Raw genomic sequence first — 15,406 nt, 5'->3', positions numbered from 1 at the left:
ATTTCTCTTATTTGAACATTAAATAGAGGAGAGAAAGGATAAGAATAAAAGAGAAATTTCATTTCTCGTGCTCTTAATTACCCAAAATATTTTAATCTAAATTAAAGTGAAATGAAAGAAAATGTAAAAATAAATGTGATATTTATATTAAAATAACTTAAATACCTTTAGACATAAGAAAAAAAAATGAGGGTGTGATAATCATTTCTCCTCTTTTCTTTTAAGGCATAAATTATATTCTTCTCATATTCTAATAATTTATCCAAATAATATATAAAAAAAATTAAATTTCTTTCTTTTCTTTTCTCTTCTCTTTATTCACCCCTATTAAATTCCCTTTCATTTCTTCTGTACAATTAATTAAGAATGCAAATAAAGGTAAGACCTAATTTAGCTAAAGAATGAGCAACTAAATTACATTCACATTTAGCAAATCTGAAAGATAAAGTATAAACTAGGGAACTCCAATAATATCACCCATAGAATTTTTTTAATTGAATTAGTTGCATATTGTTTATTTTTATATTCTTTTTATTTATGCACACTTATTAGACATAATATATATAAATAATACAAGAAATTAATTTTCATCCATTCTATATATATACTTTTCAAGAACCGGTTCAAACTTTTCTTCCACATTAACTACATATCGTATGCAAACAAAATTAATGTAATTGTTCAAAGAGTTCATATAATAGTAATTAATTAAGCCGTTTGAATATTCAATGAAACTAATACTGGCTTAAAAATGTTGTTGTCATATTATATGTAATAGTTAGGCACTAGAAGGGACATCCATTGAAGGCAATTTTGGTTTAGTTGTCAAATGTGGGTCCTATAGTAGAATGCATAGTCAAATGTGGGTAATGACAATCATATGTTACCATGATTTAGGTGTGCTTTACATTCCTAATAGCTATGACTAATTTATACCAACATTCCACCAGGCATTATTACCCTTTTCTAATTGTTATTCTTTTTTAATTTAATGAAAATACAACAAAAATAAGAATTATGAGATACATAGTAAAAGGTAGTCATCTCTCTTTTTTCGTCACAATGGTTGTTTGGAAAATTCACATTTAAAAAATACGAAGTGAAAGGACAATATATAAATAGTTGGATTGCAACATTAAATTAGCTAATCATTTTGACATATAAAGTAATTCAATTACTGGTATAAATCAAAATTAAAATGAATAAAAAAGACAGCAAAGCAGTAAAATTTGGATCCCAATCAATAGCTATATTAGTATATTCAGTTTTGGTCTGTTCTCAGACCCCTTAGTGTCATTTTACTCTCAGCCCTTTGTTATATTAACCCACCCCATCTCTCCTGCTCCATCTCTATCTCTCTCTCTCTCTCTCTCTTTGAAACATTAAAAGAAAACTACCAAACCAAACCAATATCATAGCGGTGCGCTGCCATTACACAATACCTCTCTCTACGCTATGGGCTTCCCTGTTGGCTACACAGAGCTTATACTCCCAAAAGCTCTAATCCAAACTCTTTCTTTTCTGGGTTTCATTAGGAGGATCATAAGCACTCTCTTTCGCTACCTGCGGCTCCCTGATTTTCTTGAACCTGACATTTCTTGGCCAGAAACGCCTCCCAGGTTTCCTGAGTTCTACTCCTTCTCCGCTATCCTCATACGCGAGATCCTCCCCGTCGTCAAGTTCTCCGACCTTGTCGACCCGCCTGACAGTTGCGCTGTCTGTCTTTATGAGTTTGAAGACCAAGATGAGATCAGACAACTCACCAACTGCCGTCATATATTCCATCGGAGCTGCTTGGACCGGTGGATCGACTACGACCAGAAAACATGCCCGCTTTGTCGGACGCCGGTGATTCCTGAAGATGTGCAGGAGACTTTCAATGAGAGGCTATGGGCTGCTGCTGGGATTCCTGAGTTCTATGGCGAGTATTCTCAGATTGCTGCCTTGTAGATTTTGTATTCAATAATTTTCAACCCCAAAAATTTAAAAAAAAAAAAATTAACCTTTTTCTTGCTCTTTCTGGGGTTGTTCATACCCTATATATATGACGAAAACCAAAACTTATGATCAGAATTAAATAATTTTGTATAGTTTTCTTGCATTTTCAGTCCCATAATTTTCTTGTCATTTGCACTTAGATTAGATTTGGAAAAAACGGTTTTATTGATTATTTTTAAATAAATAATTAAATATATATTACATTTGTTCTGAAAATTTCTTGCTTAATTGGAATCCATCATCACAAAAATCCTACTTTTTCTTTTTACTAGTTAGGCTTTTCAAGCATTATGACGTCTGGAATTTGACATTATTCATTGCTGTTATGAATGTAGACAAAAATTGACGTCTTCCTAAATGATTTTTTTTTCTTATTTTTTTTTAAATTTCATATTTAATCCCATGATAGAAAATTTTAGCATATAATCAGAGCACTAAATCAGAGCACTAAAATATAGTATTCTCTATAAATATATAATTATAATTATTTCCTAAATTAAAAAATAATGGATTCCATATCTTGTGAGAGATACTATAAATACATAATTATAGTTATATTTTATATCTTATGAGAGAAAGAGCGTATGCTCCAGAGCATACCATAATCTCTCCTTCCAGGCTTTGGTAAGCTGAGTATTGGTATAGTTCTTGAAAGCTGAATTAAAACAAACCAACCAAATTGATTTAGGGTTTGCATTTTATCAACCAAATTAAGTACCTATTGGGATCTCAACATTCATCTCAGCAATATCATCATAAATTTGCATTCCAAATTGGGTTCAAGTTTTTAAAATTTTACTACTCTTATTTTCTATATACATATAAAGCAATATAAGAACGATAAATTTATTTCCAGATATGAGTGAATATAAAAAAATGTAATATATACTCCATTTATCTGTATACCCATTTTATTCAATAAAATATATATATAATGAGAAATTTAAAAAAATTATTTGTCAAAGTCTTGCCATCTAAAGCACACAAATGAAGTATACATATGGTTGAGCAATCTTTTTAATTTTCCTTAAGGTTTGAAATTGTCAAATATTTTATTTTTAATTAAATAACACAATAACAACACTACACAAGAAAAAAAAATAAAATACAACAACATTATCAACGCATGCAATGATCTTTTATTAAAATTATTATTGTAACACCCTAATTTTAAATTTATTATTTTATGAGTATATATTAATATTTTATTTTATTTGAATTTTAGGAAATTATTTGAAATTTTTCGGATTTTAGAAATTGGGTTCGATTTTTCGAAAATATAAAACTTTGATGATTTTTAAAAAATAATTTAAAGACCACGTGGCAAAACTAAAAATATATTTAGACTCTACAAATTTTTCTGAGTTTCTAAAAATTTTTGAAATTTTTGGGCCTTGTTTTCGGTCCCAAGGCATAGTGAAAATTCAAAATTTTGTATCTTGAATCGGACCGGCCGAATCGAACCGGACCGGATCGGACAGGTCGAATCGGACTAGCATTTTCTTTTCTTCTTCTTCCTCTGCGCGCGTTCCCGACCTCTCTTCCTCTCTCTCCCGTTTTCTCTCTCCTCCCTCCTCCCTACGCCGCGCCGCGCCACCCAGCCCTCCCCACCTCGCCGGTGCGCCGCCCCAGCCTTCCCCCACCGCCGGCCGGCCTTCCAGGCGGCCGAAAACGACGCGCGACGCACAGCGGGCAGTTTCGGCTTCCTGGCAGAAAATCCGGCCGATCCGGCCACCGATTGGGCAGGATCTTGTGTCAAACACTATCTACACCTCGAGAGTTTTCCATAGACACCAAGAACACCAAAATCCATCAAGCGATTTGTCTAATTTTTGTCCGAGAAGTTTTAGCCAATTTCGACTTTTAGGCTAGATTTCTCGCAAACCGTGAACCCCACGAGAAAACCGAGAGTATCAGAGCGCTCCACTCGTTGAGAGCTTCGTGGCAATATAAATTTCAAAATTTTTTGACACCGTTTTTCAGTGGGTCCCATGAAACTTCGTACTATTTTTTCGAGCATTAAATGAGCTTAGAAAATTCCGTAAAAATTATGTACTAACCCCCGTATTATGGGCTTCGTATAGGTACCTTCAATTCACGAAAATTCGACGGTTGTCCGAGTTTATAAATTTCCGGCCAGATAGACAGGCTACCGAAAAAGTCTTGGAATTGGATCGAGATTTTGGCTACCCCACCATTGTCATACGTCCCGAGCGCGTTCCCGAGGTCGGAATCGGAATAGGTAAACCCGAACCTTACTTTTTTGTAATTTTCTAGTGCTTGAATTAGATTAAAAATTCATAAAATATTTGTGGTAGCTCAGAAAATTATAATTCATTTTGCATTAGTTTAGTAATATTGCTAAGGACCGCAGAGCAAAGTTTCAGAATTTTTAGAGCTTATGTGGATAGTTTTTGCAAAAAGGGTCAATTATAAGGACTAAACTGTAATTTTACATATTGTGATTGATGACTATTTGGATGGGTCCAGGAGGGGCTGTGTGATATGATTGAGTTGTGGGTGTATGGTTTGTGGATATAGAAGTGCGTTTTAAGCCCTTTTGCAGGTTGGGTAGGTCCTAGGTACGACTTAGGACATCTTTGGTCTTTTTCTTAGTTTGTATTGAGTCAAATTTATTAAATGATTGTAATAAAATTGTCAGGTGAGCCGGGACAACCTTCCTCCTCCGCCCAGCCGCTATAGTGACTTCGGTTGAGTTTGTAAGTAAAATATTACTTTTAATTGTAATTTTGATATTATTATATGTTCAAGCATGCCCATGCATCACTTATATGTATATATATCTATGTAGTTAAACTCTAAGCACGTTTTATGTTGCATTCACAACTGTTAAAGTGCCATGGATGTTGTTTGTGATAATTTGGTGCAATGTGCGTGCGTTGGCGTGTGTGTGGTGTAGTATTGGATATGGACAGGACGAATAGACACTGCCTGAGATCCTCGCTGGGACCCGGTCCTTCGGGGTAGACACGGCTTGAGTTCTTTGCTGGGACCCCGTATTGGTTTATTAAGCAAAAGTCCGGCTTGAGTTCTTCGCTGGCAGAGGTTAGATTAAGAGAGCTGTATAGGGGATCAGCTCTCATATATTTATGGTTTGACATTACCGGGTGTGTGAGTGCTCCAAATTACCTTTTTTCTATCATGATGTGAAAATATTGACGATGTTGCATTTCACTCTACAGGGTGCATTAGCTTTAGATAGCTATAGAGATTATGGTTAAAATTGATATTTTACTCTCTGAGTCGAACGCTCACTCCTGTTCATTATTTTTCCAGGCTACAGGAGGATTATTGTTGTGGTTAACCTGATTTTCTTCTTCGCAGGTCATTTATTAATGTTTGTATAATTCTGTTAACTCCTAGAATTTCCGCATGTGTTAGAAATATTTATTTGATTTGAGTCTGTAATATAATTTACCATGTTAGACTTGTAAACTTATTATATGCATGTATGTTGGACTAGATGAGGAAGCTGAGCTCCCATTTGACTTTCTGTTATTATGAGTATGTGGAGAGTGAGCTGAGCTCCCCAATTGATTATATATTGTGTTTACAGGTCAAGTGAGTCAAAAACTTCCCATTAAAATGTCCATTTTATGGTCGAACTCTATCCGATTAAATTCTTGAAATTGGGCGCAAATGGGCCTTAGAGTTGGGTTGAGGAATAGTTAGGCTTACTACGGGCCTCGGGGGCTTTAGGCTGGCCCAGGTCCTAGTGTCGGTCCGGCCCATAGGTTGGGTCGTGACAGTTATTTTTATCCTTTTATATAAATATTGATTCATTATATCTATTACAATTTGAGATTAATTTAAAAATTAATTAACTTCTAATTAATTATTAATAAGATAATAAAAAATTATGAGGATTTTCCTAATAAAGAATGATCATTTCAATATTTAAATAAGTAAGGGATGATTAAATTATTCACATGTTTAGTAGATATGAATTAGTATCAACTCAGTCAACTAGAGTATGCCTTGTGTTTAAGCCTTTAAGGGTGGTGTCATGCCATCAACAAATTTCTCCTCTAATTATAATTATTATATAACTAATTTAATGTATAACAATAACTAAAAGAAAGATGTGTGTTAAATTTGTCGATGGTGTTATCATGATATTATTAGTGTTTCTTAGGTTAAACAGTTAAGAATTTAACTCTAGGGATGACAATGGGTCAAGTTTTTGTGATATTTAATCTCATCAAACTCCAATAAGATGAATTTAGATAATAGATAATTGATTTGAGAAGGATTTGGATTTGAAAAATAATCCCTGTAGTGGATTTAAATTAGATTCAAATTTTACATGTTGAATATCCGTTACTCAAAATCGTTTATATAAATATTTAATTAAATAAAAAAAATATTTTTTTATAATAATATTTATAAATTTTATATTTTTATTTTAAATAAAATAACATTTAAATATTTTATGAAATTATTAATTTTAAAATATAAATTTTTAATAAAAAATAAATTTTATGTATATTATTAATTAAAATATATAAAATTAAATTGGTTCAATTTTTTTTTTTTCAGGTAATCCGATTTGAGACAGGTTCGAGTAGTTGATAATAAATTTTAATTGAGTTTGGGTTTTGAAAATATTAATCGGGTTCAGATTCGATTAGGGTAATTTTCGTGGATATCCTATTTATTACTATCCCTATTCAACTTTTAATACATCATATTACGAGTTCGAATCTCATTAATAATAACATTTTTTATGAGTGGCGATATATAAGTCGTACTATAAATCTTCAGTGATATGTAGACTTTCTTCGTAGCTCTAAAACTAGAACCCTTCTTATTCCTAAACTTTTAATTATTGAAGGATTATAAAATTCTACTAGTGCACATAGAAGTAGTACTCCCTCTCTCATAAAAAAGTAAATCATTTTTATGATATTAAGAGTGAGTTTCATATAATTGTGAGAGATGATACATGTGTACCGAGTACACTAAATAATTTTTCTTAATTATTAACATAAAAATAAATAATGTTTCGTATTGTTATTGTGTTTAAATTCTTATTGCTGCCTCTCTTTTTATTTATTTATTTTTTAAAAAAGAGTGTTTATAGAAACATCCCTTTGAAGTTTGAACATTAATTCTTGGATTGCCAAGTGACAAGAAAAAGATCATCATGCGTGTACCTAACGTTCAAAAGAAGAGCGCCCACACGGTTTAATTAAGAATAGATCAAATGATGATTTTATTAATTATTAAACTTCTACTGCTACACACAATTTTTCTTTAGAATAAACAAAATCCATCACTTATATAATTTTTTTTTTTTATTATTTGGTCAGAGGAAAGTTTCTCCAATTTTATTTTTGACAGAACAATATTTTTAAAGAAAAATAATTTTTAAAATTTAATTTTTTAATAAAATAAATTTCAATTAATAAATTTAATATTTTTTAATTTAATAATATTAAAATTATTTTTAAGACTGTAAAATCTCGAAGTCATATTTATCAAATAAATTTTAAGATAAAAAAGACTTTCAAAATGTCAAAGCACTCTATTGAACATTGTTAGGTTGATTAAACCACCCTAATACTATGTTGAAGAGGTCCAAAGAAACCGAAATTTCCCTTTTCTTTTTTTTTTTTTTTTCCTTAAGAACATTTTATGTGCACAATGTTACATAAGCAAGTTCACTCAAATAGTTGACTTGTCTGTGATCTCTTCCAAATCTTGAATTTGTTATAATATTTACATTACATCACATGAGAGAGCTCCAGAAGCGTCCCTATGTGCATCTCTGATTCTTTTCTATGCGAAACTTCAAGAACTAGTAAGAAAATTTAAATTCTGACAGGTTTACTACAAACAGTATTGGTGCATGGAAAATTTGGTGCTTCTGACAAGTCTCTACAAACAGTGACTATGATGGCTTGAGATTGAAGCGGTTGAAGAATAGGCTTTAGACTTTAGCTAAATGATTAGGTGAGGTTTTGATAAGGTTTTGCAGCTGTGAAAGTTCAAAATTCTAGATGGGTTGGTTAGGTTTGCTGGATTTAGAAATATGCATAGTCTGCCCTTATAATGGGATGAGTCTATTCTTAGGTTGGCAAAGGTTTTATCCACTCAGAGACAGAACAACCTAAGTCACCATCTGCACATCAAGTTTCCAATAAACAGCCAATGTCACCATCAACAAATCAAGTTTTGATACGATCTTAAAGATCCTAATACAACTTTGGTAGTATTTGAGATTCTACCAACTACCAAGAACACTTGTACAGGTAATGGCATGTTCATACTTCAACTCAACTCAACTAAGCTTTTATCTCAAAAATTTGAAATCGACTAACACCCGGGCTCCGACGTAGCGCGTCGTAAGTAAAGGACGTCCCATCGTTTATATTATTTGAATCCATATCATAAGATGTGACGAAATTTTTACGTTGATTGTCACCCACCGCAACCCTCCTCCTTTATCTAGACTTGAGACTAACTATGCGCAAATTATTTAGGCGAAGTTATACTTCAGCTCAACTATATCTAAATTTCTTCAACAATAATGGGGTAGAAACCCAAATTCATTAACATCCTGGAATTCCTTGCAACAGAGAAAGATGACTGAAAACAAGTAATGTGGCATTTATTATTATGCCAAAAGCATCAGCTCTTATTCATATGATTTGATTTTGAGAAAACAATGCTAATGCCATCAGGAGGAATAACAAGTGCAGTTCCTCAAGTGGGGGGGTATCACAAAATTTTGAAATTGCAAGAAATGCAATTTCACACACTAATAATGGCACGAGAAACAAAACATGGAAAATAGCATAGATGGGATAAACAGTATGTCTCAATTTTCAGGTTTTTTAATGCACAGTTAAGAATTCAATTCGCACACAAATTTTTAAACAAGTAAAATAAGTAGAAGCGTTGGCTCCACTATTTTCCCACTCAATACACAACTCAAATATTTGAAGTTCATCAACATCAGCCACTCCTCTGTTTTGACATACCAACATTCGTCACAGTAAACGGATCACCTTGAATAGCCAGAAGGTGGATATCCAGGTGGTGGGTAATTGGATGGAGGATAAGCAGGTGGAGGATAACCTGCCGCAGGATAGCCTTGAGACTGAGGAGGTGGATAACCATAGGGCTGTCCATATGCTTGTTGAGGTGGGTATCCAACGGAGGGAGGAATGGGCTGATCAATGCGTGACATTTGCTGAACAGGGGGCACTGCCATCACTGGTTGTGGTCCAAATTTGCCATCTCGTTTGTCCATTTCGATCTTGTGTTGCGTCTGTAAATGTACAAGTTAGCATCGTATGATATGATATTTTCTAAATATATATATATATAGTGCTTAGTTGGGATAAAGGCTTAGTTAGCCGGCCCCAATAAATTTTTGAGATAAAGGCTTAGTTGAGTTGAGTTATATATATATATATATGTACAGATTCCTATTTCATGCACTTTGTTGGATCATATCACTACCTGCATGCATGCACAAACCCTGCCCACAAAAACAGATAATATTAGTAAGACGGTCACAACTCACTATAACTAAGTGTCTTCAACAATAAAAATAGGTTGTAATGCTTACGTGCAATACACCATGTCAGCCAAACATGAAAGTAACTGAGAAGCCTGTTGAATTTCCTCACTCCCAACAATCATTGCCACGATGGAGAATATGCACGCAATTTGTTGGAGACAGAACATAAAACCCTGAAGTGGAAGAAGTAACATGCTTAACAAATTACAAAATAAGCATAAAACAATATGTGTGTGCGTGCGCGCATCCGCATGTGCGTGAGAGAGAGAGAGAGAGAGAGAGGGAGAGAGAGAGAGTAAGTACAATAATGCAATTGTCACATTGCGTTGTCTGAATGTTGAATTCATCTTGCAACAGAAAGCGGGTAGAGGCCACTGAATTTCCAAAGCAGCAGAATACCTGGAAAATCAAACATGTATTAATGGGGCTAACAACAACAAAAACAATCTTCACGGCTGGCATGTCCAGCAACGAGACTTGAAAAAGGTATAGAAACGATTAAATGATTCTAATGAACTTATATTGTCTCAACAGAACATGTTTTCAACTAACTAGTTACCCACAAAGAAGGCACATTTCTGGCTACAAAGCCAGCCAGGTTCTCAACTAATTTGTTTCTTTGAGACAATCAGCCTGTTAATCCAAAATCAAATGTATATAAAACTTAATCGTATACAATTAAGAGAAATCATGCACCAAAATTCAGATAAAGGAATTATCTTTCTTGTATCAAATAATTGTTCCCGATACATGAAAAGCTTATGACAAAAACACAAGGAACATTTATTAAAATAATGTTTTTTCTATCCTCGTTCAAGCAAAAGTGTTCATTTACAGGGTATGATCTTGGGTGTTAGTTACCTACCTTGTTGTCAACAAGAGATGAACCTATAGACCAAATGAAAAATGTTCAAGCACAAAAAAAAAAAAAAAAAAAAAAAAAAAAAAAAGCCCACAAAGATGTATAAATTGTAATTTCTGATTACAAAGAAAATAACAAATAGCGGGTCTAGTTTTGTTGTCACAGCAAAATTTTTCTATTTTCTATATAAGAAAATAAAAATTTTGCATCCAAATTCCAAAATGTTGCAAACACTATCAAGTGGAGAGAAATATACCATTATGTGATACAGACAGCTAAAACAAAATTGGGTAACAGTTTTTATTTTAATATTAAGATATTTTTACAGATTTTCATGTAAAGTTTAATGTTTAGGAGTTTATTTGGATTTTTTAAATCAAGCAATCTAAGTTTTTCTAAATTGGTTTTCTTTGCTTCTCTTAATCTTTTGATTTAATGTCACTATGGCATTAGCAGTTTGTCTCTAGTCTCCTCACTATAACATCAAATCAGGATCCCAATGCCAACCGTTGATCTATTGCAGCTTACCACAGGCAGAAGCCAAAAAACTATGTACATAATATATGCAGATTAAGATTTTGAAACTAAAATCCTTGAAAATATTCTACATATACACAACTTGAATCTCCTAGTCCATGAAAGTCATCCTAATGACACGCCCATGAACAAGGAACTAGATTGGAAATAAAAGCGAAGTTAAGGACCATATGCAGTTTCTATCTCTGAAAAAGCATATAAATGATCCCAATTTTTCCCTTTGTCTCCTCCATCTCATTTGAGCAGTTTGCCATCCATTTCTAAAGGAAATAGTGCAATATCTTATGGCAGATGGCCAGAACTGAAGAGGATAATATATTTCACCAGCTTTCAGAAACAAATAGAACATTTCAGATACTCAAACTATTGCCAAACATTTCAATCCAAATTGCAACAACTAGCAAGGGACATTTAATCCAATCTGTCAGAAAATGCTAGTTCAGTGGAAGAGTTTCAAAAGCAAAATTAGTCCATGTGCACAGTTAGAACAGCTATCCACCATGCAACTTCTATATGCATTTCTGAAATCCTATTTCAAAACCTCCCTTAAAGTCAGTTTACCTATGAATAATTCTGGAGTTGAATCTTTGACCAATGAATTTCTAAGCGAAGAGATACAAGATATAAATGACCAATGATAAATAAACTTCATACCTCTGTAGCAAGGCAAAGTTCTGGGCACTTGCTTTCACCACACCTGCCACTACAAGGCATATAACCAGCACAACAGACATACCTATGGCGAACAAAAGGACAATTTGTTTATAAAGGATGCTACCAAAATATCAAACGATTTGAATGAGAGCAAAACTATGAATTACCTTGACATGTCATTGTAAAGAGCTCGTTTGCGGAGCAAGTATGATACACATGGCCCACTAAGACAGATTTCAAGAGAATTAGGTGCATTGAGATTAACAATACATTAACATGTAAAAATTCAATATTTTCAAAGTACATTAGATGAAAAGGCATAAATAAAATGAGAAATATTACACTTCATTAATATCTTATATTACAATCAACACATAAGAACATAAGTTTGCACCACCGTATTTGCATTATACCAATATCTAGTTGATAAATCAGGATATTTTTCTTAATTCACAACTGTCTGATGAAAAAACCAAAAAGCATTGGTCCTTTCCCAAATAAAGGAACCCAAGAATGTGGATGAATGGGGGAAAAAAAAAACATAAAATAGATTAATTAAATTAATATGAATTAATGCCCCACAGAGCTCAATTGTTATAAACTATCCAACATGCCTCAACTTGTGTTAATTGATTAGCATGCATGTAATAGTGAATCTAAAAAACATAAATGTGGATTCTGCAGTATGGTCTTTGCTTTGAAGGACTGTAAACTCATTGAACAATATTTTCTTCATTTCCAATATAGAAGCTTAAAATCCTAAGCGTGAGAGGTGAGAAAAAACATGTAAGAAATAAGGGTTTTCCTCACAATTGATCAGAATTCATGAAGGTATCAAAGTCAGCCCTATCTCACAGAAAGTCAAAAAGCCTTGATTATTTCACAAATTAAAATCCATATAATTTAAAAATCAGCAGCAAAAAACTAAAAAACAAATTGATGCCCATAACCTAAAAGAGCCAGATCTACATTCCCAAGGCAAATAAACAGTAGATCAAGAGTACTCACCACCAAAACGCAAAGCAGCAATCTGCACCCTCAAACCAAAAAACCAAAGAAAACCCACATATCAGACAAATTAAACAAACACATAAACAGCACTATACGTTGTAAGACAAACAGAAACACATAAATAAATAAATATACATACAAGGGGGGTCAGCTTGAATGGTGTGCATGAGGTCAGTGTGCCACAGATTCCGGTAGTTCTGACGGAGCTGCATCTTGTCTAGATGCTCCTGAGAAGCCATGGTGAGCTTTACGATCGTTTGCACAAGTATCTCACAGGCAAAAAACTTGAGTGTTGAGATTTGAGAATTGAAATCAGATAAAGTGAATATGTATAGAAATAGAAGCGCAAGAAAGAGTCTTTCTGACTCGTTCGATGAAGTTTCTTTGTAATCGAGACTTCTTTAATACTTCAACATTCTTAAAATCAAAAGCCAAGAGAAATAACGATAGCCTTCGTCAGCGAAGAGGACGACTTCAAAGCCAGCTCTTTTGGCCACTTGGGCCAATAATAAAAAACAAATTTTGACATTCAACTATTAATTTAAAAAAATTGTATAATAATTATTCTATTGCAACTATTAATTATCAATTCTATGTAAAATTTATCATGATATTATTAAATTAAATAGTTATATGCATAATAATTATACTAAATAAAAATTATAATTTTTTTAAAATTTTAATTAATTATAAAAATTAATTAAATATAAAATATAAAAATTAAATCAATTATACTTTTAAATTAATAAATTAAATTATTTTTTTCCGTGTTACACCTCTACTTTTATACAACACTTTTTAAATAATCATAACAAATAGAAAAAATTAAATTGAAAATTAAAATAAAGTATAATTAATTTATTTTTTACCCTCTCAATCTCATTTTAAAAATAAAAATAGAAATTAAATATTCAACAATTTCAACATTAAAAGTATTTTTTAAAAATTAAAAGTATAAGAAGATATTTTATTTCTTTTATAAAATATTAAATATTAGTCAACGGCAATGACTAGTCTCTCTTCTTTCCTTGTTTTACATAGCTAAAAATTAAGTAAATTGCTCTCTACTTTCTGTTAATGAGTAATTAGGGATGGCCGGTAGTTAGTATTTTCAGAAGTGATTATTCTCTTCCTTTTTATTATGTTTTTATTACTTTTTTTATATATATGTATTTTGTGTTATTTTTTTTTCCGATAATCTCTTAATCTTCAATTTTTAGTAAGAGATTTATGTTTGTTCTATTTATTATTATTCATAGATTTTGAGTGAAGTATATTTCGCGCTGAATGGTCAATTTAAATACTCTATTAACACGATTAGGTCATTTAAATTAAAATAATTATAGTTATATTTTATAAAAATGATATACAACTCTCCTTACTAATAAAATTCTTTCAAAAAAATTTCAATTTAAGATCAAAATCTAAGTAGGATCTTTTTTAAAAATTATCTACTTTATATACAAAAACATCTTGTACTATTCCACTCTTGTACTCGAGAGTTCAATGATTAGAAAAAAATCTTATTTATAATTTAGCTTAATAATATAAAAAATTCAATAAAATTAGTCACTCAAGTTTTTATTTCTTTTTTCCAGCTTTTACATAATAATTTAAAAGGATTCTCTTTTTTCTTTTCTTATTATCATCATTAATTATATATTATTGTTATGCTCAATTACAATTTATAACCTCTTGGAAGTTTCCCGTGTGGCTTCATGTATCATTTTTCCTTTTTATAAAGGAGGAAGTTCTTCCAACAAACCAAAACGAGGCACCGAGCTTGGTTGTTCATACCCTTTCTGTGTCCTGTATGCTGTACTTCAAATTTGGACCTCATGTGGATCCAAGTTTACTTAGTTTATAGATCAAATTTAGCTGCAATCTTTTCCAATACGGTAAGCCAGTGGATTGTGCATAAAAAGAAAGAGTTGCAAAAGTCCTACAACATTGTCATAGTCTCCGTTCAATGGGGAGATCCCTCATTGCAGTTGAATTCTTTGCCTGCACTGAAACAAGAATATTAGATTTTTTTTTTTTTTCAAATTCTAAGACCATGAGCATCATGTCGCTTCCCTTAATAGCTCATGGATTTGTCTGTGTTGGCTCTTAAATTGATGCTGTTGTTCTCATAATATTTTGTTTGCTGTGATTAAAATTATATGGTTATGCAGACTTCATTTTTTGCAGCTAGGATGCCGCCATACTTTGCAACTGGTATTTGGCTGTCTTTGGCTTCTTAATGCTATTGAAGAAAGATCCTTAGGAGAAATGTGGATGCATGCACTAAACACAGCCGTGAACAGGCTTCTCCATTTTCTATGATGCTGGGCTGCTCGACTAATTGGTCGTCACTTTGGACTTTTAATACAACTTCATTACTTGTATCTAGTGCTAGTTTTATTTGAGAAATATTCAAATTGCTTGGTAGTAGTTTGTTTAGAGCTCTGCCTGAAGATTCTGAGTTCTGAACATATTGGTGAACTATCTGTGCATATCTCAGGCAGCACAATGGTGCCGCGAGATAATTCTAACATTGCATTCCAAGGGAGTGAGAACTGAGAACAACTGTTTGTCTCATAGAATGAATTTAAAGCATGGAAATAGAATGGCCTTTTTGATGATGCAAAGTCGTGGAAAAATTGAATACAGAGTATTGAAAAGGGATCAGGTCTGTGCTTGCTTAGTATCATTGATATTGGATGGTTATTTTTTATAGTTTTTTTTTTTTTAACAGAGTTATTTTTTCGAGGTTTTATGGGCATATGTTCTATTCATGTAATAACTGGGAT

The 15,406-nt window shown here is 32.4% G+C and overlaps 2 protein-coding genes across 2 annotated transcripts; one reads left to right on the top strand and one right to left on the bottom strand.

The window, feature by feature from the left end:
- Positions 1 to 1,349: 1,349 nt before the first annotated feature.
- Positions 1,350 to 2,101, top strand: LOC110658458 (brassinosteroid-responsive RING protein 1). The gene has a single exon (XM_021816078.2). It carries the CDS (start codon positions 1,456 to 1,458, stop codon positions 1,948 to 1,950), a length of 495 nt encoding a protein of 164 aa, XP_021671770.2. The 5' UTR covers positions 1,350 to 1,455; the 3' UTR covers positions 1,951 to 2,101.
- Positions 2,102 to 8,611: 6,510 nt separating this feature from the next.
- Positions 8,612 to 13,108, bottom strand: LOC110658457 (uncharacterized). The gene is made up of 8 exons (XM_021816077.2): positions 12,754 to 13,108; positions 12,612 to 12,633; positions 11,771 to 11,827; positions 11,604 to 11,685; positions 9,854 to 9,949; positions 9,599 to 9,723; positions 9,490 to 9,508; positions 8,612 to 9,295 (listed from the first exon to the last, which is right to left on the bottom strand). The coding sequence occupies exons 1-8, from the start codon at positions 12,851 to 12,853 to the stop codon at positions 9,029 to 9,031; spliced, it is 768 nt and encodes a 255-aa protein (XP_021671769.2). The 5' UTR covers positions 12,854 to 13,108; the 3' UTR covers positions 8,612 to 9,028.
- Between the last annotated feature and the right edge of the window lie 2,298 nt (positions 13,109 to 15,406).

Source organism: Hevea brasiliensis, chromosome 9, assembly GCF_030052815.1.
Source record: "Hevea brasiliensis isolate MT/VB/25A 57/8 chromosome 9, ASM3005281v1, whole genome shotgun sequence".
NCBI lineage: Eukaryota > Viridiplantae > Streptophyta > Magnoliopsida > Malpighiales > Euphorbiaceae > Hevea > Hevea brasiliensis.
This window is presented reverse-complemented; position numbering and strand designations above follow the sequence as displayed.